General features: G+C 46.3%; 1 protein-coding gene across 6 annotated transcripts in view; it reads right to left on the reverse strand.

Annotated features, from left to right (window-relative positions):
* Positions 1 to 26,535, reverse strand: part of DGKD (diacylglycerol kinase delta) — a 113,398-nt gene that overhangs the window by 30,896 nt on the left and 55,967 nt on the right. For 5 of the 6 annotated variants that reach the window (XM_059167675.1, XM_059167676.1, XM_059167674.1 and 2 more), the window contains 7 exons: positions 7,817 to 7,921; positions 7,426 to 7,558; positions 6,080 to 6,186; positions 5,600 to 5,725; positions 5,368 to 5,470; positions 4,581 to 4,743; positions 1,487 to 1,595 (listed from right to left, as the gene is read on the reverse strand). In XM_059167675.1, the coding sequence (XP_059023658.1) occupies positions 1,487 to 1,595; positions 4,581 to 4,743; positions 5,368 to 5,470; positions 5,600 to 5,725; positions 6,080 to 6,186; positions 7,426 to 7,558; positions 7,817 to 7,921 (846 nt within the window). Of the gene's footprint in view, positions 1 to 1,486; positions 1,596 to 4,580; positions 4,744 to 5,367; positions 5,471 to 5,599; positions 5,726 to 6,079; positions 6,187 to 7,425; positions 7,559 to 7,816; positions 7,922 to 25,759; positions 25,897 to 26,535 lie in introns of those variants that run through there. The other variant, XM_059167677.1, reaches the window with a different exon arrangement.

Genomic DNA, 26,535 nt, shown 5'->3' on the forward strand with positions numbered 1-26,535 from the left:
AACAGAGAAAGGGTGAGGGTGGGATCTCAGGGAAGCCAGGCAACTGGGGGAGTGACCAGGACCAAGTGCCACAGAGAAGCCAAAGGAGATGGATGCTCAGTGAACTCAGCCGAATGGATGTAAGGAGATGACTGGCCTCCCTGGCTTCCTGACTCCTGATAAAGAACTTTGTAAATAATCCCGGACCCAAGTGTACTAGTCCACCTTCACCACTAGGGGGCAGTATGTGCCTGAGCGGAGCAGTCCACCTGCACAGGCCGGGTTCAGATGGGCTGCCTCTCCGCATCATCCCCGGGCCCAGGGCTCACCACAGACAAGAGAAGTCCACCCACCTACTAAGACCAGCAACACTAAGAGTCAAGGCTACATCTCTGAAAAACATGCCCAAATCAGGTTGAAGATTTGAAAAACCTATGTTGAAAGCAAATGACAAACTAGGAAAAATAGGACCAATGAGAAATTTATATTCCTAATATAACAATAATTCTTAGAAATCAAATGTTTTAAAAAGGTAAATATCATAACAGAAAACTAGACAAAAAACATGAACACCTGATTCATCTAAAAATTCATAGTTAACCAAGATGTTTGATTTCATCAGTATTGAAGAAATCAAAATCAAGCCTACCTTTTTTGTCTACTTAGGCAAAACTAAGAAGATAAGCAACAGCCAGTGAAGGGGAAGGGACAGCTTTTGCAGCATCAGGAAGGGAAACTGGTGCAGCCCCGACCAAGAGCAACCACAGCCTGCACAGAGCAGGGAGGCAAGACAACCTGGGCCACACGGCTCCGCCGATGGAAAACCATCGCAAGACTCTCTATTTACTGATGAGCGGCACAAGGCAAAACACAGTAACAGGACCATGTGTAATGTGAATCTGTTTAAATTAAAACAGCATCATATCTTACACTATATATACATGTCGACAGAAGGTCTGAAAGAGAGTCACTGAAATGTTAGTGGCAGTGGTTAATGCTGGGGGGGTGGGGAATGAGGATGATGGAGCAAAGTGGAAAATCAATAAACATTTTTTTTGTTTTCCAAACAGGAAAATCTATTTTTAATTTAATAGCAATGAAAATAAAACAAAACAAAACAAAAAAACAAAAAGAAACAAAAAAAAACAAAGAGAGACATGAAGTCCAGTGAACCCTGTGACCTAACGTTCTCGTTTACTTCTGCTCTCTCCCCGCAAGCAGCAGGTTCTACCACTACCCAACAGAAGCCAGTGGGGTGCCGTGGGATGGCAGTCCCACCCAACTCGCTCCTGCCTGGGACCTCCAAGGGCTGGAATTTCTTTCGTAGCTCCCTTCACTTCTAACTGTGATGTTCCCATTCCTACAGCACAGCTCCTGAGCCTTGTGATGCCATCAGGCTGCCCGCTCTTCCCTCTGAGACCCTCGCCACACCCTGCCAAGGGGACAAAGAGCATCACGGAACCAGAGCATCACTCTCCCCTGGCTGGGCCCCTACATGGCCACGTACCTGTTTATGAAGATTGAGGCTGTCAATTTCAGAGAGAACCCAGCCAACACTGCCATCCCCACCACAAACCAGAATCCGGAATGTATCAAACTTCTGGAATAAGCGTAAGCTGCAGAGAAAAGAGAATGTCAAAGAGATGAGGTCCATTCTAAAGGACAAATAATGGTCATCAAGTCCTGAGCCAAAAGGCCCCACCTGCACTCCTTTTGGCTGACTTGTGTCCCCACTGTGAATAGGCCTCTGGGAGCCAGAGCCCAGGTGTACTCAGGCTCAGCCCACTGGGCTGCCCACCCATGCCTCTGTGCCCACTGTCCCTCACTCACATAGCTCAGGAGCCCTAGGCTACTACTGCCCCTCCCTCCCAGGTATGAGATCCATCAAGTTCCCCTCAAATCTGTCTCTATCTCCCTCCTGTGCTCCTCTTGGGCACCTGCTACAGACAATGTCCCTTCAGAACACCACAGCCTTCTGCTCATTCCTCACCCTCCTCCTGAGAGGCCTTCTCTGGGTTTTGGGTTCAGGGACCACACAGATACCAATGACCCTGAATGATATCCTCTAGGCTTTCCTGAAGGAAAACACTTCACCCGTCTACAAGAACATGTCACTCCATATTCTACAGGCACCTCCTCGACCTAAGCTTCCTTCCTCAGAGAACGGCAGCCTCCTCCCTACCTCACATCTCCTTAGGGACCCCTCTAATTCATGCCACCAGCATGACCTTCCCAAAAGTCTTGCCGAGTGTCTAGCTTTATTATCATTATATTTTAAAAGATTTTATTTATTTATTTGACAGGCAGAGAGAGAGGGAAGCAGACTCCCTGCTAGGCGCCCCTAGCTTTATTATTTTAAATAGGCGTCGTACCCAGCCGGGAGCCCAACATGGAGCTTGAACTCACATCCCTGAGATCAAGACCTGAGTTGAGATCAAAAGTTTGATGCTTAACTGACTGAGCCTCCCCGGCACCCTAACTGTCTAGCTTTAGAAGCTGCCACTTCAGGGCGTCTGGGTGGCTCAGTGGGTTAAAGCCTCTGCCTTAGGCTCCGGTCATGATCCCAGGGTTCTGGGATCGAGCCCCGCATTGGGCTCTCTGCTCAGCAGGGAGCCTGCTTTCTCCTCTCTCTCTCTCTGCCTGCCTCTCTGCCTACTTGTAATCTCTGTCAAATGAATAAATAAATAAAATCTTAAAAAAAAAAAAAAAAAAAAGAAGCTGCCACCTGTTTCCAGCAAATGTTCAAACCTCTCGCCCAGGGCTGCCTGCTACCTGTCCCAGCTCCACAGCTTTCCCAGCCACCCCACTATGTCCTCCCCTCTCTGCACACGAGCTGCCTACCAGGCTGCCCGCCTCCCTCTGTGCCACTGGAACACTAACTCTTCTCCAGCGCCAGCTCGGCAGAGAGACTAAGAGACTCTCCAGTTCATTTGTATGCCCCTTCCCTTGGGCTCCTAAACAATCTGTACATAGCCCTGTTCACGCCACAGACTGTCCTGTTCTGTGACCTTGACTACCCATTTTTGTGTTGGGCACCCTGAAAACAAGGTCCCTACCTTACTTGCCCTTGCATCTGGCACAGAGTCCTGGCCAGAGGAAGTCCTCACAAAACAAACAGGGATGAGTGACACAGCACAAAACTGAGGCTATCAGCAGGGCTGAGGGCCTGAAGCAACGAGACTGCACCTGACCATCAGGTTGTGAGAGAAATGGCCACGTATGCTCTCTTGCGAACACTGGTCTCTCTCAGGCCTTCCTTCTCTGGAGAAGATGGGACACATCCAGACTGGGAACCAGGAAAAGGAAGCAGCGCCTCCAAGTTTTGTGGTGAACTGCAGGAGGTCAAGGCTGCTTCCCAGAAACGGGAACTTACTAAACCAACACCCACCGCATCTCCACAGGGGCTCCCACAGGGGGCTGGTCCCCAGGGAACTCCTAGGGCCGACTGCAGGGGGCAGGGTAGGGGTTTGCAGGGCCTGCCCCACCCATTCCACAGGCCCCACCCAATGACCTGCCCCCCCCCCCAACCCCGGCTGTCTACAGGCCCAGTTTGGGATACAAAGGCTTGTGATGGTCCTACCACTAGTTCCATTTTTTAACTAAAATGACTTTTTTTTTTTTTTAAGACTCTCAAACCAAGAGTGAATGTGATCCCACACACAGACCAATAGTTCCAACAGTTGAGCAGTCCATGTGCAGAAATGCGTGGAGCATGGCCTCTGAGGACCAGGCCAGCAAGCTGCCACCCGTGACTGCTTCCCAGCGGGGCCTTGCTGCCCATGAGGAAAAGCGACATGCCAGACCCCTAGGGCATCAGCGGGCATGCTCCTTTCCCCTGACAGGGGCCCAAGCTCCTGCTCCAGCAACACCCGGCTCCAGAACAACACAACTCCCAAGAGCCTCCGAGGCCAAAACACACCAGAGAACACATTCTGTAAGCTCTTTCCACAGCAAATATCCTGGACAATCTCCCTTCCAGGCAAGGCCACCTCCTAGAGCCCTACCTTGAACTGGTGCTGCCAAGCAAGGAATCTAACAGTTCATTACAGCAGCAAATGTTCTCCACAAACTACACAATGTACAAAAGGAAAAAGAACACACCTCACATCCCCAGCTAACAGAGAAAGGCCTAATTACTTTGCCGTACACACTGGGCTTCACATGTCTGCACACGTCACGGTCCCTGTAAGTACAGGGTACCTGTGAGATAAGAGACCTCCTGTGTCTCCCCAGATGAAGACCTCCCTGGGAGTCTCACTGGAGAAACACAGCCTCCTCCATCCCAGGCTCCACTACAGAGAACGAGAGGACCTGTAATGGCTGGCGTGAGGACACGCCCATGCTGACAGACACGAAAAGCAGGCCATTGTGATAGGAAATAACAGGAGGGAACCAATTTCAAAGTGTGTCTGTACAACTGAAAGACACACGTGAAAGCTAGAGAGACAAGCAGCTCTACTCACTGTTCAACAGAGACTATTTTTATTTCTTATTTAAATTTGTCTGTATCTTTGAATCATTTAGTTCACGAGCAATGCATTATCTTCAAACGTTTTTAGAACTCCAAGACTTTATAAGCTTCGACTTTATAAGCTTCCTACCCGAGGTGTGGTCCTCCATTCATGAGGTCAAAGACCTGGGCAGGGTTCAGCAGCTGTTTGAATCTTCTGAGGAACTTCACACCCTGGTTGTCGCCACTTTTCGAATTGACAAAGACCAACAGTGGGCTTGTGCAGGATGGAGGGCACGTGGCCTTCCAGAAGCCTGAATGTGAGGATGAAAAGGGAGAGGGAAAAATGAGAAAGCTGTCCAAAAGCCCAGCAGGGGCCCCATCATATAAAAAAGCAGCCAACACCTGCAAGAGACCTGTAACTTCCACGTGCGTGCCCAGTCACCAGCCAGAGAGATCAAGAAACAATCTTCCCCATCCCCATTCCCCATGGAGAAGGATGGGGGTCCCAGGCAGTTGACTTTGTGCTTACATGACTCAAGTTCAGAAAGACCATGTACCTCACTGCTGTCCTTCCCTCTTGGCTCTCAATCTGGAGGAGCTAATTCCTAAGATCCATACCCCAGTTTCCCACCTTCTACCAAGGCCTGTGAATATACACCGTCATCTACCACCTAGACAGAGGAGCAGGTGCAGGTGAGCATGCTGGTTCACATCTGCTGCTCGATGGAAGCCAGCAGATGAAGAGCACAGTGCACCAGCTCCCGTCCAAGCATACTCAACGGCCACCAGACTCCTTTACCACCTCTGTGCACATCTTCTCGCCCCAGCCGCCATGCCTGACCACTTCCCGACATCATCCCCAAATCACCAGCATCACCATCCTGGTGCCGGGAAGGGGAGAATGTGGGTGAGCCAGGAGAGCACGAGGCACCCACCGTCAGAATCGATGCTGTTGAGCGCCGTGGGTGGTATGACCGACACCTTGCACAGGCCCAGCGGGCACTTGGTCTGTAAGGACTCTTTACAGGACGTATGCACCTGAAACACATCACAGGGGGTCACCGGCATCCCCCGGAACACTCCCTGCCACTTCGGAAATGGGCACTTCAGGACCAGCTGAGAATGCACAGGGAGCAGGTGCCAGGCCCGTGTAGCCTGCCCACTCACCATGGCCTTGCACCAGAGGCAGCGCCAGTCCTGCAGGCGTAGCACACTGCCACATGTCTTGTCGCACACTGTGCACTTGGCACTCACGGGCAGGTTTCCTTCCAGCCACTGATGCGGCATGGCAATCTGCAAAGCACAGAGACATGTGCACTAGGGATGTCTCCAGAGCCCCACACACAGGCCAGGAAGCCCTCATGCGAAAACGCTCTGGAATAACTCAACAAAGACCTGCTCCCCGACATAAGCAGGGGGAGGGCAGGGTCTGCAGCATGCTGCCTGGCACCCCACTCCAGCTGCCGGTGGGCACAGCACGACTCACAGGGACAGGCTGAGAGGCGCAGTGGACCATGCCGAGCCCCCCACACCCAGTGCGAGCAGAATAAGTGAGCACAGGCCAGTGGGGGTGGAGGGCCCCCTGCCCCAACGCCAGCATAAGGGGGAGAGGGTCGGTGCAGGGTTGTCAGGTTCCCCCATGCATACCCCATCCTCATCCTCAATGATGTCCTTCCCGATGGAGGCCAGCGTGGTCCACTTGCAGTTGTTGGTTGCGCGCACTGCACACCGCTTGTGGGCCTTAAATTTGCATACTGTGAGAGAACAGATGCAGGACCGTCAAGCCTCGACCCCGAGCCTCGCTCAGCACAGTGCTGCTCCCCGTGCTTGAGGAGGCAGTCCATCACGACCTGCCCTGCTCTTCCAGGACCGCTGGGAACGAGCACTGAATACACTACATGTTGTAAACGACACAGCAGGGGCACGCGCAGAGTTTGAGCACAGTGAGACCAGCATCCAGGACTGCAGGCGTCTGCTTCTTGGGACTGCATGTGGGCTCTGACCAGACTCATCAGCCCTGCCCAGCAGCACGAGTGCCACCGTGAACCATGCTGCAAGTACAGTCACCAAAATTTAAAAATCACAGGATTTCTATGTCACCAAATTGTCTCTCTTTTTTTTCCACCATTTTTTAAAAGATTTTATTTATTTAGGGGCACGTGAATGGCTGAGGCGGTTAAGTGTCCAACTCTTGATTTCAGCTCAGGTTTGCCTCAGGGTCCTGGGACAGAGCCCCATGCTGGGCTCCAAGCTCAGTGAGAAGTCTGCTTTTCTCTCTCCCTCTGTCTCACCCCTTGCTTACACTCTCACTCTGTCAAATAAATAAATCTTAAAAAAAAAAATTTTTTTTTAATTCAAGAGAGTGTGAGAGTGCACGCGGGGAAGGTGTGGCATGGACAGAGAGGGAGGGAGAGGGACAGACTCTGTGCTGAGCATGGAACCCAACATGGGGCTCTGTCTCACAACCCTGAGATCATAAGCTGAGTTAAAATCAAGAGCTGGATGCTTAACCAACTGAGCCACGCAGGCACCCCCCCAACCATTTAAAACCATTCTTAACCTCACAGGCAGTACAAGAACAGGAGCAGGGGGGGAACTGGGTCCAGGGTCCAGGAATGGTCTGCCTCCACTCCTGCCCTCTGTTCTGTGCGCCACTGCCCTCCAGGTCTGGAAGACCACATTTAATGGGTTTATCACAGCTCAGTTTACTAAAGGACATACCTACCTCGGGGAGCACAGATTTGTAACCTCTTTTCCTCTGTGTTCTTCATTTTTCCTCTTGGTGTCTCATTACCACTACTTCACTTTTTACTTTGTTCCATTACTAATACAAAATAATTTATCAGACTCCTTAGTAGGTAAAATAAATAAGAGTGGAGTCCCAGAAATTACTTCCTACTGACTGATTTGTGGGGACCATTCAAGAGTTTCTAAGGTTTCATCAGGTCCAACCTCAGACCACGTTTCCCAGCAGAGTACCATGCTGCTCATACCTTCACAGGACAATCCGTGAGATGTGACCCCGGACAGAGCCTCCCGGCACACGTTGCAGTAGGTCGGCCTCGCATGGGAGCAGGCGTACCAGTTGTGCATCCCTGAGAAATGGTCCATGCTGTACTGGGTAGGCTGCAAGAACAGAAGAGGGATGGCAAAGATAAGGTGTCCCTTCGACATCCTTGAATGTGGTAATTTCAATGGGATTCAATACAGTTTCCAAGAGAGGAGAGGAGAACAGCATCAGTCAAAAGGACAAGGAACGAGCCTTAATTTTACCAGGAATATGCGAGAAAGTGAGTGCCAGACGGCTCAGTCCACACATGGCTGATGCTCAACGGCAGAATATTAACGGGTTGGCAATAAGAAGGGATATTTCTCTTTATAGACCTCAAAGTGCTCCCTGTTCTGGACGGTCTTCAGGGCTGCAATCCACTCTTCCATTTCCTTCCTGTTATCGGCACACAAGATGAGTTTCCTACACGGAGTGATGACCTAGAAAGAAACAAGAAATATAGGCTATAGAGCAATGAACAAAGGACAAACACTAACAACTATACAAACTTCCAAAAATCTACTTTCACCATATATATTTTTTTAATGAAAAAGGGCAGACTCGTTCAGATTCTCAATTGAACCAAACATAAAAATGATTATCATGGATCATTAAAAATCAAGAAAAGTCTCAAACTCAAAAGACAATCAAATTTAGTTTATACATTCACCAAAAACCAACTTTAGCAGACATTCACCAACCACCTACCACTTAGGCCATGGTAATAAGCCACAGGAAATTTTTAAAAAGGAAAGAAAACACAACTGCTATCACTCCAAAGAGCTCACAGATTGAGGTCCAGCACTTGAATAGTCTAGGAAAAGATCGTCCAAGTTACTCTAAATATGATGTTAACATTTCAAATGTATCATACATAATGTTCTTGTATAAAACTCTGTACTGTGTGACAAGAGAAAAACAACCAGCTACTATACTCAAGGGCTTGAACAACTTAACTGGAAATGAGGTCAAGAACCTGGTAATAATCAACAAATGAAAATTGTATCTACAACATATAAAGAGTTTTTACAAATCAATAAAAAAATCTTTCTTACCAAGAAAAGCCATGAACTTGCATTTCACAGAAGAAATACAAAGCGCTAATAAATAAAAAGATGCTTAACTGCTCTAGTCATTGGGGAACAAAGATGAAAGTAGCCAACTATTTTTCACCTATCAGACTGGCAAAGTTTTGAAAGATGGTAATCTGGTGTTGCAGAAGTATGGGAGAAAAGAGTTCTCCTCAAGCAATGATGGGAGCTAAATATAGTATAAACTTTTTAGGGAAAAATTTAAAAATTTTGGTAAACATTGTCAAACGTTGTAACATTTTATGTATTTTGTTTTGTAATGATGGAAAATATCTACATGGTTCCAAAGTCAAATCTAAAAAACAGGTACAGTCAGAGGTTCACCTTTGACTTGTGTCTCCCCAACCCTGGTTCCCTCCTTTCCTCATCAGCAGCTTTTATTTTATTTTAAAGATTTTATTTATTTGTTTGACAGAGAGAGATCACCAGTAGATGGAGAGAGAGGCAGGCAGAGAGAGAGAGAGAGGGAAGCAAGCTCCCTGCCAAGCAGAGAGCCCGAGGCGGGACTCGATCCCAGGAACCTGAGATCATGACCTGAGCCGAAGGCAGCAGCTTAACCCACTGAGCCACCCAGGCGCCCATCAGCAGCTTTTAAAAAATAAGGATAAGTATGGTTTATCCCTCCTTTTTAAGACAGATGCAAACACATATATCTATATCTATTATAGATATATATCTATTCATAGACCCCCTTTTTAAAACAGTAGTAAATCACACATATTTTTCTCTACCTTTGCTTTTTCATTTATTATCTACCCTGCCCACCTCTCCTCAGCAACACGGTGTGTTCCCTTACTCCCCCTTACAGCTGCACAAGGCTCCACTGGACAGAAGCATCAGAGTCTATTCAACCAGGTCTCTATTAACAGAAACCTTACGTTGTTAAAAATCCTTTCCTATCTCAAATAGTGCTGCAATGAACAGCCTTTTCACTGACCTCACATACTGCCCGGCATATTTGGGAGAAAAGTTTCTAGAAGCAGAACTGCCCAAAGAGCAAGCACATATGTAATTTTGCTGCCAAATTCACTCACAGGGCTGATGCCATCTGCACTCCCACCAGCAGTGTTAGGAAAATGCCTGCTTCCCCAATAAAATATGTTACTTAACTTTTGGATTTTGGCCCATCTTTTAGCTTTAATTTGTACTAGCAACATCCAATTTAAATTATTAGATGATCATGTTTCTGGTTCAGAAAATTTAGAAACGGTATTTTATAAATATCTCTTTGGTGATTTCTATAAGCACCTATAAATCTTAATCATAGAAGGGGATAATTAGAATTGGGTCACAAATCCATGGTTCATTCTCTCATGTCACCAGGGTAACTACACGTAGGGGCCAGACTGGGGAAGCTGGGGGCGGGAGGGGTGGTGAGTTGGAGGACAGAGAAAACAGACAACTAGATAAGCTGGGTTCCCCTCCTGAGGGTGGGGGTACAGGGTGGCAGCCACTGTCCTTTAGACACGGACAGCATCGTGAACAGCCCATATCCCAGGATCTGCCCAGCAAGCACATGCTAAGTGTCTGCTCTAGATCTGAGATCCCAAGACTATGACAGGCCAGGTTCCCACTCACACAGAACTTACCCTGGGGAGGGACAATTTCAGACACTGACACAGGTCCTGAAGACAACGTGGGAGTGGGAATGGGGTTGGTGGATACTTTGTACAGACAGGGTGATCAGGAAAGGCCATGGGAGAGCTGGCAACTGCCAATGGCCTGGGATCAGTGCTTTAAGGCATTTTTATCAGTAACTGTCTATAAAAATCTCAGAAAACACTTCTTTATTATTCATTCTGGGGTAAGATCTAATATTTAAAAATTTTTATCAGTGTAATAAATACAATTAGAGAAAGAATATACTTTCTTTTCATAACTCAGGGATTATATTAAGAGTTATGCAATACAATAGTTAAAGAAGAGAACAATGACATTTTTTTATGTCCTTTCTATTTTAGGTCTTGCTTCTGCTACTCCTGTGACAACCTTTACAAGATGAAGTGCCCACATTATTCCAGAACTCGGCCAATGTCATCTGAGAAGATGGATCTTTGGGCCCATCATCTTCCACAAGCCAAAGGAGGGGGGTACCATGGAATAGCTTCATGAGTATTGGACACCACAAGGCAGCAAGTTATAGACAAAACTGTTGTGTTTAAAGACAGGGAATAATAGGAAACAAATGATAGTGACATCCCTTCCTCAATCTGTGTGATTGTGTACAGGGAGTAAACACTGACAGATAAATGTCCAAAAACCTGGTTTCAGCCCTTTTAAAAAAACTATTACTTGTGCTGGTGTGAAGAAACCTCAGACAGACTCAGATTTGAACCCTACCCGGCCACTGGCTGGCCAGGAAACATGGGCAGACTGTCATCATTTCTATTCTGGAAAAGGAGGATATAAGTTAGCTACCTGGGTTGTTACGGGACTGAAAGGGACCCACGTGCTCAAGACTCGAGTGGCTTTAGGACATCCCTCCAGGTCTGAAATCCTGAAGAGCTGTGTGAGCCAGAGCAACTACCTCCACACACCCTTCTGAATACAGGGGCTGTCATGTCGATGTCACACCCCAGTGTCATCCGAGTGTGGAGGTATGCTCTCTCACACACACACACCAGCGCTGCTCTCGGGCCTGATCTTAGAGCAGTATCTATTTGACAGGACCATGTGGCACCTCCTGCCTGAGACCGTTCCAATACCAACAGTCCATGTTCCAGACCATGGGAATCGTCACAGAAGACTCCCACCAAATAAAAGTCTATCTCTGCTTCTATCCCATCATCTTCTGTCACCTTTGAGACAGAATACATATTTCTTAGTGGTCCGCAAGACTGGTAATGACTCCATCTCCATGAAAGGCTCCTCCTCACGCTGGTCTCCTGACAAGGTCCTCAACAGCATTCTAGCTCTGAGGAAGATTCCCAAACACCAACTAGCAGTGTCACACACCCCAACAAACGCTTCTGCCTGTCCCTCTTTGTTTCCCTAACACCAGCCTGGGGCCAATGCACAAGAAAAGTGGGGACAGAAGGGTCTCCTCAGAAGAAAAGGAAAATGAGCAGCTGCCAGGAAGAGAGCTGTCCTGCACAGGGCTTCTTCAGTTCCTTGATCTGGGAGCAGAGGGGTCAAAAAAGGCCCCAGGAGAGAAGCAGGTGCTGCATGAGACCTCTCCTGGCTGCTCATCCAGCTCACAGGACAGGAAGAAGGCAGGAAGAGATGTTCCTACAAATAAAACTGTCCTCTGCTTGGATAGCAGCCAAGACCACAACTCTTAGAAGCCAAGGAATGGTGCATAAAGGGTAAAACTCTTCCCACTACTCCCAAAATCTAGCCTTCACCCAGAAAAGACTTTAGTGACCAAAAATGCCCTGTATTTTTCAAGCAAAGAAATGGCTCACATAACTAAATCAACTGAAATGGTAAACGCAAATTAAAAGGAGGGTCAGACATGAACTTGACAGGACCAATCAGTGACATCACAGAGATTCAGTGATGAATAAGCACACATGGTACCAGGGGAGAGGGCAGAGTAAGACTACAGAACAAGATGACAGACCATGACATGGATACCCACTAACCAGAGAGTGAGAGCACCCTGCAGACCTTGAAGCTGGCAAGACAAGAGAGACTGAAAGAGAAAGGATATCACAGACAGAATGGTAAAAGCATTTCTCTCCGAATCCTCAGAGGCAGGCCAGGAAAGCCATAAACAAGGGGGAATCTTCAGACACTTACTGAAATTCTTCTGAGGGTAGGAGAACTTAAAAATCAGTAAGAAAGGGGGCATCTGGGTGGCTCAGTCAGATAAGCTTCCAACTCATGCTCAGATCGTGGTCTCAGGGTCATGGAATAGAGCCCCGCATCAGGCTCCCAGCTCAGCATGGAATCTACCCGAGATTCTCTCTCTCAGGCACCTGGGTGGCTCAGTCAGTTAAGCCTCTGCCTTTAGCTCAGGTCATGATCCCAGGATCAAGTCCTGCATTGAGCTCCCTGGTCAGTGGGGAGCCTGCTTCTCCCTCTACCCCTCCCCTACTTCCACGCTTGCTCGCTCGCTCACTCTCTCTCTCAAAAATAAATAAAATCTTAAAAAGAGAAACTCTCTTTCTCTCCCTCTCCCCCCTCCACGTGTGCTGATTAACATTTTCAAAAAATTAAAAAATCAAAACAATCAGAAGAAGAGAGGCCAACTAACAGAAAAATGGACAGAAGACTCAAACAGTTATTTAACAACCAATAAGGCACATGAAAATGCACTCAACCTTGTTAATAATCTAGGAAGTGGACATTAAAATCCCAGCATGCTGTACGTTTCACGGGGGCCGAAATGAAAAAGATGGACATGGAGTATTGGTAAGGATGCAGGTCACCTAGAACACCCACCTGATGCTAGCAGGAAGGCACTTTGGGAAAACTACTGTGGAAAACAGTAAAGCTGAACTCATGTATATCCTACGGCTCAGCAATTCCACCCAAACACTCCTCATCAAAACCCACATACAAATATTTATGGCAACACTACTGTTAACAGGCCTACAATGAACACAACCCAAACACCAAGCACTGGCAGACTGAATAAATATACTGTAACATATTAATATAACGGAAAACCACAGAACACGGAGAATAAACCATCTACTGCTAATAACACAATGTATTCTACAATTCTGAAATAAAGAAGCCAGACACAAAAGAAGATTTCATGTTTATAAAATCTCAAATGCATATATTAAGTTAAGATAAACCAGGCAAAGCTAATCAATGGTGTTAGAAGCTCGCTGCTTCCGGTAGTTGCTTTTGGGAACAAGGATACAAGGGAGAGCTACTGGAGGCTGCTAATGTTCTGTTTCTTTATCTGGAACATCCATCGAGCTGTGCACTTGGAGTAAGTGTACTTTTCCATATGATGCTCTATTTCAGTTAAAAAGAATACAGAATTTGGAATAAAACCAACCATATAACTGAATCAAAAGAAAAATGGCACAGCTGCGCAGACTTTTGAATAGAGTCTGGTTAGAAACGCAAATGTAGAAGAACGAGGCAAAATAAGATGGAAATGTGTGAATGAACATGAGAGACTCTCAGACCTATTCTAATATAGTGTTAGAAATGGATCCAGGGGCATCTGAGTGGCTCAGTCAGTTAACCATCTGACTACTGATTTTGCCTCAGGTCATGATCTCAGGGTCATGAGATCGAGCCCTGCCACCAGCTCTAAGCTTAGCGCAGACTCTGCTGGTCCCTCTCCCTCTGCCCCTCCCCACCGAAAACACACACGCACTCTCTCTCTCTCAAATGAATAAATAAAATCTTAAAAAGAAAAAATTGATCCAAACACAGAGGAAAATGTTTAACTCATAAAATAAATGCAAATTAAAATTACTAAATACTTTTTTTTAACCTACCAGATTCATGGACTATCAAAAGTTTGATAACAGACCCTGTTGCCTTTCATATGCTACAGTATAAATGAGTACAACCCCTATGGGGAACATTAGTGAAATCAAACAAACTTTTTTTTTTAAAGATCCATTTATTTGAGAGAGAGAGAAGAGAGAGCATGTGCCTGTATGTGCATGAAGGGGAGAGGCAGAGGGAGAGAATCTTCAAGCAGACTCCCCGCTGAGCACAGAGCCTGACATGGGGCCCGATCTTCTGACCCATGAGATCATTACCTGAGCCAAAACCAAGACTCTGACGCTTAACCGACTGAGCCACCCAGGCACCCCAATCTAGCAAACTTTAAAATATACTTCTTTGTCTTAGCAACAGTGCCTCCATAAATTTAATCCAACAAATATGTCTTCATGAGAACCTCCATATCATGGTCACTCGTTGTAAAGACAGTAAAGAGTGGCAATAACTCAAATACTGATCAAGGTAAGCCTGGTAGAGACTGGCTACACAAATTGTGGTACATTCATAAAATGGAATACTACACAGCCACTAAAGAGGGCGAAACTACTTCCTCATGCGCTTACAGGAACAAACCTCTCAGAGGTATTGTCAAGTGCTCAAAGCAAACTGTAGGAACATTGTGGGCGAAGAAGGAAAAAGACTAGTTACCTCCAATGACAGGATCGTTGCAAGCCAGGAAACCTTCTTTCTCAATGTTTTATCCTTTCAATTTCTGTACCATGTATGTGAATTCTTTATTTAAAAAAAATTATTGGGGCACCTGGGTGGTTCAGTGGGTTAAGCCTCTGCCTTCGGCTCAGGTCATGATCCTTGGGTGCTGGGATCGAGACCCTTGGGCTCTCTGCTCAGCAAGGAGCCTGCTTCCCCCTCTCTCTCTGCCTGCCTCCCTGCCTACTTGTCATCTCTCTCTCCCTCTGTCAAATAAATAAAATATTTTTTAATTTTTTTTAAGATTTTATTCATTTATTTGACACAGAGAGAGAGAGATCACAAGTAGGCAGAGAGACAGGCAGAGAGGCGGGGGAGCAGGCTCCCCGCTGTGCAGAGAGCCCGACTCGGGACTCGATCCCAGGACCCTGGGATCATGACCTGAGCTGAAGGCAGAGGCTTAACCCACTGAGCCACCCAGGCGCCCTAAAATATTTTTTTAAAAAATTATTAAGGGGCGCCTGGGTGGCTCAGTGGGTTAAAGCCTCTGCCTTCAGCTCAGGTCATGATCCCAGGGTCCTGGGATCGAGCCCCGAATTGGGCTCTCTGCTCAGCGGGGAGCCTACTTCCCCCTCTCTCTTTGCTTGCCTCTCTGCCTATTGGTAATTTCTGTCTGTCAAATAAATAAATAAAATCTTTAAAAAAAAAAAATTATTAAAACAGGGATGCCTGGCTGGCTCAGTGGGTTAAAGCCTCTGCTTTCAGCTCAGGTCATGATTCCAAGGTCCTGGGATCAAGCCCCATGTTGGGCTCTCTGCTCAGCAGAGGGCCTGCTTCCTCCTCTCTCTCTGCCTGCCTCTCTGCCTACTTGTGATCTCTGCCTGTCAAATAAATAAATAAAATCTTTTAAAAAAAAAAAGTCACACAATTCTTTAAAAAAAAAAATTATTAAAACAAATAAAGCCTTGTGACTGATTTCTAATCGCATAGCACTGTGGCCAGAAAAGATGCACAGTATGACTTAGGTTTTTTTGCATTTGTCGAGACTTGTTGTGTGGTCTAATATCTCATCTATTCTGGAGAATGTCCCACGTGCACTTGAAAAGAATGTATATTCTGCTGTTTTAGGATGGAATGTTCTATGTCTATTAAATCCACTGGGTCCAGTGTGGAAAATTTGGAAAGACCACAAACACATGGAGGTTAAACATGCTACTAAACAATGAAACCAAGAAATCAAAAATTACATGTAAACAAATGAAAATGAAAACAGAATAGTCCAAAATCTTTGGGCTGCAGCAAAATTGGGTTTTAAAAGGGAAGTCTATAGCAATACAGGCTTATCTCAATCTCAAAGAAAAATCTCAAATAAACAACCCAACTTTACATCTAAAGGAGAGAGAAAAAGAACAATCAAAACCCAAACCTTGTAAAAGGAAGGAAATAATAAAGATTAGAGCAGAAATAAATGATACAGAAACAAAACAAGACAAAAATAAATCAATGAAGCAAGGAGCTGATTCTTTGAAAAGATTGGCAAAATTGATAAACCTTTCACCAGATTCATCGAGAGAGAGAGAGAGAGAGAGAGAGAGCGCGCGGTAAAGAGGAAAAAAGGACTCAAACAAAATCATTAATGAAAGAGGAGAATAACAGCCAACACCACAGAAATAACAATTATAACAAAGTATTATGAAAACCTATATACCAACATAGTTGGACAACTTCTCAGAAGAAATTAATAAATTCCTAGAAACATATAAACCAGCAAAACTAAAGTAGGAAGAAATAGAAAACTTAAACAGACCAATTACCAGCAATGACACTGAATCAGGACAGGTGCCTGGGTGGCTTAGTCATTAAGCATCTGCCTTCAGCTCAGGTCTGATCCCAGGGTTCTGGGATCAAGTCCCACATGGGGCTCCCTGCTCAGCAGAGAATCTGCTTCTCCCTCTTTCTCTGCCTGCCATTCTGCCTACCTGTGTTCTTTCCATCAAATAAATATATTTTTTAAAAAAAGCAGTAGGAATCAAAACAGTAATGTACTAGCATAAAATAGACACACAGATCAATAGAATAGAACAGAAAACCCAGAAATAAACCCACAATTATATAGTCAATTAAACCGCAACAAAGGAGGCAAGAATATGCACTGGGGAAAAGTCTCTTCAACAAATGGTGTTGGGAAAACTGGACAGCTAGCTAAAGAATGAAACTGGGCCATTCCTTTCGCCATATACCAAAAAAAAAAAAAAAAATCAAAATGGATTAGATCTAAATGTGAGGTCTGAAAAGATAAAAATCCTTGAAGAGAGAACAGGCAGTAATTTCTCTGACATCAGCCACAGCATCATTTTTCTAGATCTTTTTCCCAAGGCAAGGGAAATAAAAGCAAAAATAAACTATTAGGACTACATCAAAATAAAAAACTCCTGCAAAGTGGAGGAAACAATCAACAAAACTAAAAGGCAACCTACTGAATAGGAAAAGGTATCTGCAAATGACATAGCCAATAAAGGGTTAGTATCCAAAATATATAAAGGACTGACACAACCTAACCAAAAAATACCCAAATAATCCAACATTAAAATGGGCAGAAGATACAGACAGACATTTCTCCAAAGAAGACATAGAGATAGCCAAGAGACACATGAAAAGATGCTAGACATCACTCATCATCAGGGAAAAGGAAGTTAAAACCACAGAGATATCATCTCACACCTATCAGAATGACTAAAATCAACAACATAAGAAACAATAGATGTTGGCAAGAATGAGGAGAAAGGGAAATCCTTCATGCACTGTTGGTGGGAATGCGCACTGGTGCAGCCACTGTGGAAAACAGTATAGAGGGTCCTCAAAAAAGTAAAAATAGAACTGCCCTAAGACCCAATAATCACACTACTGGGTATTTACCCAAAGCTTATAAAAACACTAATTCAAAGGGATACATGCACCCTTATGTTTACTGCAGCATTATTACAATAGCCAAGATATGGAAGCAGCCCAAGCATCTAGTGATGGATGAATGGATAAAGAAGATGTAGTGTGTGTGTGTGTGTGTGTGTGTGTGTGTGTGGTGTGTGTGTGTGTGTGTGTGTGTGTAATGGAATGGATGGAATGGAATATTATTCAGCCATAGAAAAGAATGATATCTTGCCATTTGCAACAACATGGATGGAGTTAGAGTATAATGCTAAGTGAAATAAGCCAATCAGAGAAAGACAAATACCATGTGATTTCACTCATATGTGGAATTTAAGAAACAAAACAGATAAGCAAAGGAATAAAAGAGAGAAACAAACTAAGACAAGGACTCTTAACTGGAGGGAATAAACTGAATACTAGAGGGGAGGTTGGTGGAGGGATGGGAGCATGGAGGAAACAGGTAATGGGGATTAAAAAGTACATTTAATTGTGATGAAAAGTAAACCAAAATAAAACCTTAAGCTTATAATATATGCTGAAGACTCCAAAAAAGAGCTTTAGAAGTTTTATTTGAAATGAGAACTTTTGCTTCCATCTTTTCATACAAATGATCATCCAGGAGGTATGAGAAAATAGCTCCTCCAAACAAGTCTAAGACACCCCAGCCAAATATCTTCCAGTAGCCTGGGAAGAATTAACCAAGGTGGTCATTAAACTACCGGCAATGATCTCTGAGAAACCACGGTGAAAAGGGCGATGTGCCAGAGACATACAGAAGTGGTGCTTAAGGGGCCCCTGGGTAGATCAGTTGGTACCTTCAGCTCAGGTCATAATACTCGGACTGAGCCCCACATCAGGCTCCCTGCTCAGCCGGGAGTCTGCTTCTCCCTCTGCCCTCCCCCTTCTCATGCTCTCTCTCTCTCTCAAATAAATGAATAAAATCTTTAAAAAAAAAAGAAGAAGTGATGCTTAAAGGAAAAATGTGGACATCAAGAACATATGTACTAGCTCCTATGAGACAGCAACGAAAGTGTCAGATGACAGTGGCCGCCACTAGAATTGGGCACTCATTTGTCTCGGGAAATCTGCATGTTTACAGATATTTGCACATTACATCTTCTCCACAACCTCATAAAGTAGGCATTGGGAGAAGAAACTGAGACCCTGCGTCCCTGGCTAAGGAAGCCGGGGCCAGGACACCGGGCAGGCTGGCTCCTGACCTCCATTCCCAGCACAACTGCAAGAGGAGTAAGGCCAGGCATGGAGAGCTTGAGGGAGGAGCAGAACCAGCACTCACCAAGAGTCCTCCCAGGCTCTCAGAACACACACAGTCTGGCACGGTGCATTTCCTTCTTGGCAGGGGCACTGGGCTGGAGCATCAGAACAAGAATGACAGGGACAGCTCACTGAGTCATCTGCCCGCTGCCCCGCCCACTCTGACCAGGTTCCCCACCAGTGCTCAACGAGAGGGTAGAAAAAGTAGGTCTGGAAGATGATGATGAGGGAGTCCCTGACTCACCAGCCACATCCTGTCCTGCAGTTCCTAATCACAGACTTATCTGGATGTGCTTCTCATTCGTAAATGTGACCTTAAATGACAAAAAGATTAAGATCCTGCAAACCTTTTCATGCTGGAACGGAACCACCGGCCCAAACCAAACAATGTAAATAGTAGTAAACACTACAAACTGGGCCTGAGAGGGTCTGAAGGCCAGGACAGGCCGGGGGGGGGGGGGGGGGGGGGGTAGACATGCAGCTCAGACTGAGGGCTGCTCAGACACTCTTGTCAGATTTGCAGATCCAGAAAATAATAAAAGTAACAAGCAGACTTCTGCTTCCAGCAAGAAGTTTAGACATACTTTTTCCTATTCCTCTGGCTAAGTACAACTAAAACCCTGGACATTAGATATTTTAAAATATGAGAAGAAGACAACTCTGGGGGCACCTGGGTGATTCGGTGGGTTCAAGGCTCTGCCTTCAGCTCAGGTCATGATCCCAGGGTCCTGGGATCGAGCCCCACATCGGGCTCTCTGCTTAGCAGGGAGCCTGCTTCCCCCTCTCTCTGCCTGCCTCTCTGCCTACCTGTGATCTGTCAAATAAATAAATAAATATCTTTAAAAATTAAAAAAAAAAAGTTTAAAAAAATAAATAAAAATAAAAATATGAGAAGACTCTGAAAGGTAGATAGAAGAAGGCAGAGAAACTGGGCCTCAGGGCCTCAGAATGACACACAACAGAGCTCCTGGGGTGTCCACTGGCCTCAAGCATCCTAGAGCGGAGATGAGGAAGCCAGCAGCCAGAAAGAGTTAAAAAGTCCGCCAAAAACCTACTCGCTCTCTCTCTAGCCATGGGCGGCAGGCTAACGAGGCAGAAATCAATAGAAGAGTTGCAAATAACCACTGTATTCCAGCCAAATACCACAGAACACACTGGCCCTCACCCCCACCGTGCCAAGCAGAAACGAGGCGCACCAGCACCCCACTGTGTAGTGTCCAGAGAAGGCCAAGTAGAAATGTCCATCCCCACAGGCCACACCCCAGTGGTGTCAGAGCATGTATGGAGACAAATAAGCATGAGAAGTATTCTACCTCAGTAGCCAGTAAGGAAATGCCGATTAAAATACAATGCACTATTACTATACACCTACTAAATGGCTTAAAATAAGAAACAGTGACAACACCAAGTGCTGGAGAGGATATGGAGAAACTAGCTCACATTTTTGGTGGGCATATAAAATCGTACAGCCACTCTGCCAAACAGTTTGTTGGGAAATTTCTTTTTTTTTTTTCTTTTTTAAGATTTTATTTATTTGTCAGAGAGAGAGAGGGAGAGGGAGAGAGAGCAAGCATAGGCAGACAGAATGGCAGGCTGAGGCAGAGGGAGAAGCAGGCTCCCTGCCGAGCAAGGAGCCCAATGTGGGATTCGATCCCAGGACACTGGGATCATGACCTGAGCCGAAGGCAGCTGCTTAACCAACTGAGCCACCCAGGCATCCCGTTGGGAAATTTCTTAAAGAAGCAAACATGTAGCTACCATATGACCCAGCAATTCCATTCCTGGGCATTCATCCCAAAGAAACGAAGACTTGCCCATGAATGTTCATAGCAGCTTTATCTGCAATCACCAAAAACCAGAAACAACCCAGGTGTCCTTTAGCAGCAAGTAACTGAACACACTGTGGCACACCCATTCCACAGAATACCACTCAGGAAGGAAAAGCAGCAACTATCGTACACACAGCAACCTGGGTGGAGATCCAGGGAGTTAGGCTGAGTGAAAAAAAGCCCATCCCCAAAGGTTACTTACCATACATTCCCACTTATACAGCATTCCTGAGATAATGAAATTACAAAAAGAACAGATTAGTGGTTGCCAGGGGTTAAAGAAGGGAGTGGGTGTGGATAAAAATGGCAACCTGGGGATCCTTGTCCAGATGGAAACATTCTGGTTCTTGACTGTATCAATGTCAACATCCTGGTGGTGATGTGGTACCACAGTTTCCCAAAACATTACCACTATGGGAAACTGGTAGAGAACACAAAGGATCTCTGTATTATTTCAATTCCATATGAATCTACAATGATCTTAAACGGCTTAATTAGAAATAAGTAACCACAATCAACTTTCTATATCTAATATGTTTAAATTGGGAAAATAGGGAGTAACTCCAGAACAATGTGGTATTTCTTAAGGACCATCGATGATGGTCTCCCCCGGCACAAATTAAAAGTGTAATCTTATCTTGTTAAAGTCATTTGTAGGCAGTGCAGACTCATGAGCGACCTGATCTACTAAGGAAATATGCGGACACACTTTGGTGCACATACTCTAAGAAATCCTAGTCAGGTCCTCTCCATACACCTGAGTCCAAGTAAGCACACGAGGGTCACGGAGCTCTGCTACTGGGCTGTGACGTGACCTCTGCTACTGGCTTGGTACCTGAGCCTGCAGGAGAGAGCACCAGAAATAGCAGGATGCATTCCTATACACAACAGTGCTTGAAAAATCAATGAAGGTGCATCTCATGTCAGCCACGGAGGAAGGATATCAGAACCACAGGTCCTGCCCTCGCACCGCACCGCACACTTCCTGGATGGGCCGACCCCAGCAGCTGTCGCAGGTACAAGCAGGACAGACCCGAAACAAGTGGAAGACAAGCTGCCCCCCAGCTCCAGATCCACAGATCCCACTGCCAACCAGAGAGCCCCCTTGGGGTACCGCTCCCACATTCAGACGTGTCCTTCTGCAAATAATCCCCCCACAGGCCAGCTTCTCCTCTCCCATGCTTAACCTTCATGTCTGGGCTCCAAATTCTTCCCTTCTTCTCAGAAGTAAATTCAGGCAGCTTTCACTTAACAAACCAACAAGACCCCTGCTCCTAGGGAGCTCTCATTCGAATGCAGACAGGAAATGAATACTAAATACTACCATGAAGTAAATTTCATAGTACGGAGAGTAGTGACCAGTGACAAATCTACGGAAAAAAGAAAGATCAGAAAAAGGAGATTAGGGTCAACAGACCCTTTTCCTCATTGGGAAAGACTGGAAGGACATGGGAGGAAATGAGTGGGCCACAGCCTAAAGCAGAAGCACAGCTGGCAGCTAGAGCCAAGGGAATCAGGGGAGAGGAGCCAGGGATGACCTTGGAGAAGCAAAAGGCCACAGTGTGTCATGCAGGCACCACTAAGAACTTTGGCCTTTATGCCAGTTGAAATGGGGAGCTGTGGTGCTCTTGAACAGAAGGTCCATATCTGACTTAGGTTTAAAAAGCATCGTTCTTGGAACACCCAGTTGGCTCAGTTGGCTAAGCGTCTGCTTTGCCTCAGGTTGTGATCCCAAAGTCCTCCTGCGTCAGGCTCTCTGCTCAGTGGGGAGCCTGCTTCTCCCTCTGCCTGCTGCTCCCCCTGCTCATGCTCTCTCTCTCTCTCTCTGACAAATCAAGTCTTTTAAAGAAAACATAACAATAAAAAGCATTCTGATTGCTTTATGGAAAAGAGAACATAAGGGGTAGGGCAGAAGTCAGTATCCTTTGGGGAGGGTGCTCAGCTTTCCCATCGAGAGAGAAGGGAAGGGGAGCAGCCAGCATGCACTCTTGAGTGTCCTGAAGGCAACAGGGTTTCAGGACAGACTGGATGGGGTATGGGACAAAGAGGAGCCAACAACTACCCCTTGAACAGCTGGAGAGATGGAGCTGCCATCCTGGGATGAAGAAGGCTGTGAACAGGCCTTGCAGTTAGGGGACGGGTTTGTAGCTCAAAATTTTGGACATGCTGAGGTTGAAGTGTCTATCAAAATCTCAACCATGCCCAACGTCTTCTCTCAACCATGGGGACTTCACCTTGCCATAAGTCTGGCTGCATTAAAAAAAGAAATGAAAGGGGCGCCTGGGTGGCTCAGTCGGTTAAGCATCGGACTCTTGATTTCGGTTCAACTCATGATCTCAGGATTGTGAGATCAAGCCCTGAATCGGGCCTCATCCTGAGTGCGGAGCCTGCCTAAGGTCCTCTCCCTCTGCCCTTCCCTGCCCCCTTTCTCTCTGAAAGAAAGAGATGAGATCACTCATAAGTTACCACTGCTGGTGGTAGTTTAAAAAAATTAAGTTTTAGGAGAGCCTGGGCGGCTGAGTGGGTTAAGCCTCTGCCTTCGACTCAGATCATGATCTCAGGGTCCTGGGATCCACGCCCACATCAGGCTCTCTGCTCAGCAGGGATCCTACTTGCCCCTCCCACTCTGCTTGCCTCTCTGCCTACCTGTGATCTCTCTCGCTCTTTCAAAAAAATAAATAAAATCTTTTTTAAAAAAATTAAGTTTTAGGGGCACCTGGGTGGCTCAGTGGGTTAAAGCCTCTGCCTTCGGCTAAGGTCATGATCCCAGGGTCCTGGGATCAAGCCCCGCATCAGGCTCTCTGCTCAGCAGGGAGCCTGCTTCCTCCTCTCTCTCTGCCTGCCTCTCTGCCTACTTGTGATCTCTGCCTGTCAAATAAATAAATATAATCTTTTTTTAAAAAAATAAGTTTTAGAGAGCAATCCCACAATATTTCATCATGCTGAAGATGTTCACACCTGAGAATTCAACACGTAGGAATACACTCTAGAGAAACTCATGCCCGTGTGCCCAGGAAGGTGAGTATAAGAACTGCAGTGCTTTTTATAATAGTCAAAGCTGGGAAGATACAAGTCAACAGTGGGACACTCTGGACACTGTACCACTACTTAAGCCACAAACTAACAACCAAGCACTGGGACCCTTCGACAAGCACTGTACTTGGAAAAAGTTCTGAGGTTCATGTCCCACTCCCCAGAAATTCTGATCTAATTCCAGGAATCAGAAATCAGTCACTTTTAACCTTGAACTACTTAAGTGAAGACAGTGGTATCCACACAGGTAGATCTTGGAAACACAATGCTGGGTGAGAACAGCAAGCTGCGGAAGATGTATACAGTATGACACCATTTCCTCAAAATTGTGAACCTGGCCAAATACTCTGGTGTTGCTTATGCCTACATAAGGGGGGAGAGAAAGGATTTTTAAAAAAGGGGGGGGGGGCAAACAAACAGTAAATAGCAAACTCAGAACAGCAGTGACTCTGAGGAGGGAGGGCTAGAGGGTTAGCAGGATCCAGAATACAAAGAACTTCCAAGTAGATCCATACTGTTTTGTTCTCTGGCTGCACAGGGTACATAGTTGTTCATTGTGTTACTTTTTGAATCCCTGAAATATTTAATAATTTTTTAATGGCAAACATTTTAGCACAAAAATATGCTAAAATAGTCATCAGAGCTTGAGACACACATAGCATGTCCTGTATTTACAGTTTACAGTTTACTGCATGTATCCAGGTGAAAATACAGCTGTACCAGTAGGTACAGCTTATAGTAACTTACAGTTTATAGTCTAGCCTTATAGAAGGTAACAGGTCAGCCTGTAACCATGCCCGCAGACAGATTCTGCTGGTAAAATGGAGGGAGCCGGAACGTGGTGCAGTGTTTCCACACCCCACTCACCCACACAGTGCCCTCCTCCAGGGGCTCCCATGGCTGCCACACACTCAGCGGAAGAAAAGGGGATATTAAAGTGGGGGGGGGGGGGGGGGGGGGGGGGGGGTTATATTTATATCCAATTTCTCATCCTCAAGTACATTCCTGCACGCTAAAAAACTGGTGGAGTGTGTGAAAGAAAGTAAGGCCGCTGGCTTATAGGGGAAGGGACTGGTGGGACTGCTGAGAAGGAAGCTTTTAGAGACTAACCGAAAACCTCTCCAACACACTCCACTCCGTGAAGCATCAGCGTGGCAGTCACAGGAAGTTAGTATCAAACCATAGAAACTTCCTTTCTGAGGTCTACTGAAGCACACAGAGATGCATGTCCTGTGTCTGGAGGATAAGTCTGGGTGAGGGTACAGGGTGTCCGGCACAGAGGGGCAAGACAGCACACCAGTTATGACAGAGATATCAGGGAGCCAGTGGTACGAATGACCTGTCTCTAGGCCTCGGTTTCTTAACCCCCAAAAAGAGTAGCAGCACCTGTCCCCTGGTGTCATTCTCAGGGTGAAGAAGGTAGGCCATGACTGCCACCAGTGGCAGGCGCCATCCCCCGCTGTCCTACAACAGGAAGGCGCAGGCTGGGCCGTAGGCCAGCACAGGTCAGTGTGTGCACAGCAGTACATGAGAGCGAATGGCTGGCTCCCCGGCTGCTGGACAGCAGGGCACAGGGCACACCGAGCAGCCCATGTGGGCACCTGGTCGGCAGGTGCCTGAAATACTCCCCGCCACCACACCTCTCTACAGTGCTTCAAAGAAGGAGTGAGTGTGCTCCAGCTGAACAGACCATCTCCCCGCCCCGAAGTGCCTGCCCTGGGGATGGGGGGGGTGTAATCTCTCCTGCAACAAAGTTCAGACAACGGAAATTCACCATAGGGAAGTTGATCTGATCTGCAGGCTTTCTGTCTGACCAGGCGGGGACCAAAGATTTTTCTAGCAAGTGGGAGGGAAGTCACTTCACCAAGCCTGTGGCTTTAAAAATCCTAGCCTTCCACCCCTAAGAAACACAAGACAAAAATCATCGCTTCCAGAAACGCTTACAATAATCTTCCATTTCTTCCACTCACTTCATTTTAAAACCTTACACTTCAACTGCTTTCCCCTACAGCTTCACATAGCCCCATTGCCCACCAACACCTAGAACTCTTACCTGCCGCTCTCCCCTCTTGCAGAACATTTTCCAACTCCTCAAAATGGATCAGAATTGAAGTGGCCCAGCAAAAACAAAAATCGAGTTTTAAAATCGATGTACAACACCCTGTGTGTCACCGGAGACCAGAGACACTGGAGTAACAAATCAGAACTTCGAAGTTGAGTCACTGACCAAAAGAGGACCAAAGGGACAGCGTCCGGGCAGGATTAGGAACCTGGAAATACTAAGCTAAATACAGCTCCCCCCAGCCTGTGGGACTCGGAAAGGTGGCCAAGAATAAGTATCTGGAGTGTTTGGTAATTCCTGTCACTTCCTGTTACTCACATCCTGCTGTTCTGATGCTGCCCCAAACACTGTGTTCACCACACACAGATCCCTACCTTGAAGCCCCCGGAGACCCAGACTATTCAAAACAGCTGGGATGTGCATAGACAACAGACTTCCTCACAGAGGGCCATACCAAACACAAAAATAACACCATATAAACAAGCACCAGGAGGTCCCTGGGCAAAAGTAGCCCCAGAATACAGGGTCAGACCCCTAGGAACCCCACTGCATGTGTCCCGACCACCAGAGGAGCCCAGGAAGGAACTGCTGCCAGGGCACTTCTCTCTAAAGCTGGGGTCATCTCCAGTCTCGGGGCAGCTTTGAAGGAAAAAGGGGATCCCCACCCCCACAATGATTCTGCCTGCCCAGGGGCCCACAGCCCATAGGGTAAGCACCTCCACCCCACCCCAGCTCCCAACCATCCTGAGGAGACCGATCCCCAGGAA

This window comes from Mustela lutreola, chromosome 3, assembly GCF_030435805.1.
Source record: "Mustela lutreola isolate mMusLut2 chromosome 3, mMusLut2.pri, whole genome shotgun sequence".
Lineage (NCBI taxonomy): Eukaryota > Metazoa > Chordata > Mammalia > Carnivora > Mustelidae > Mustela > Mustela lutreola.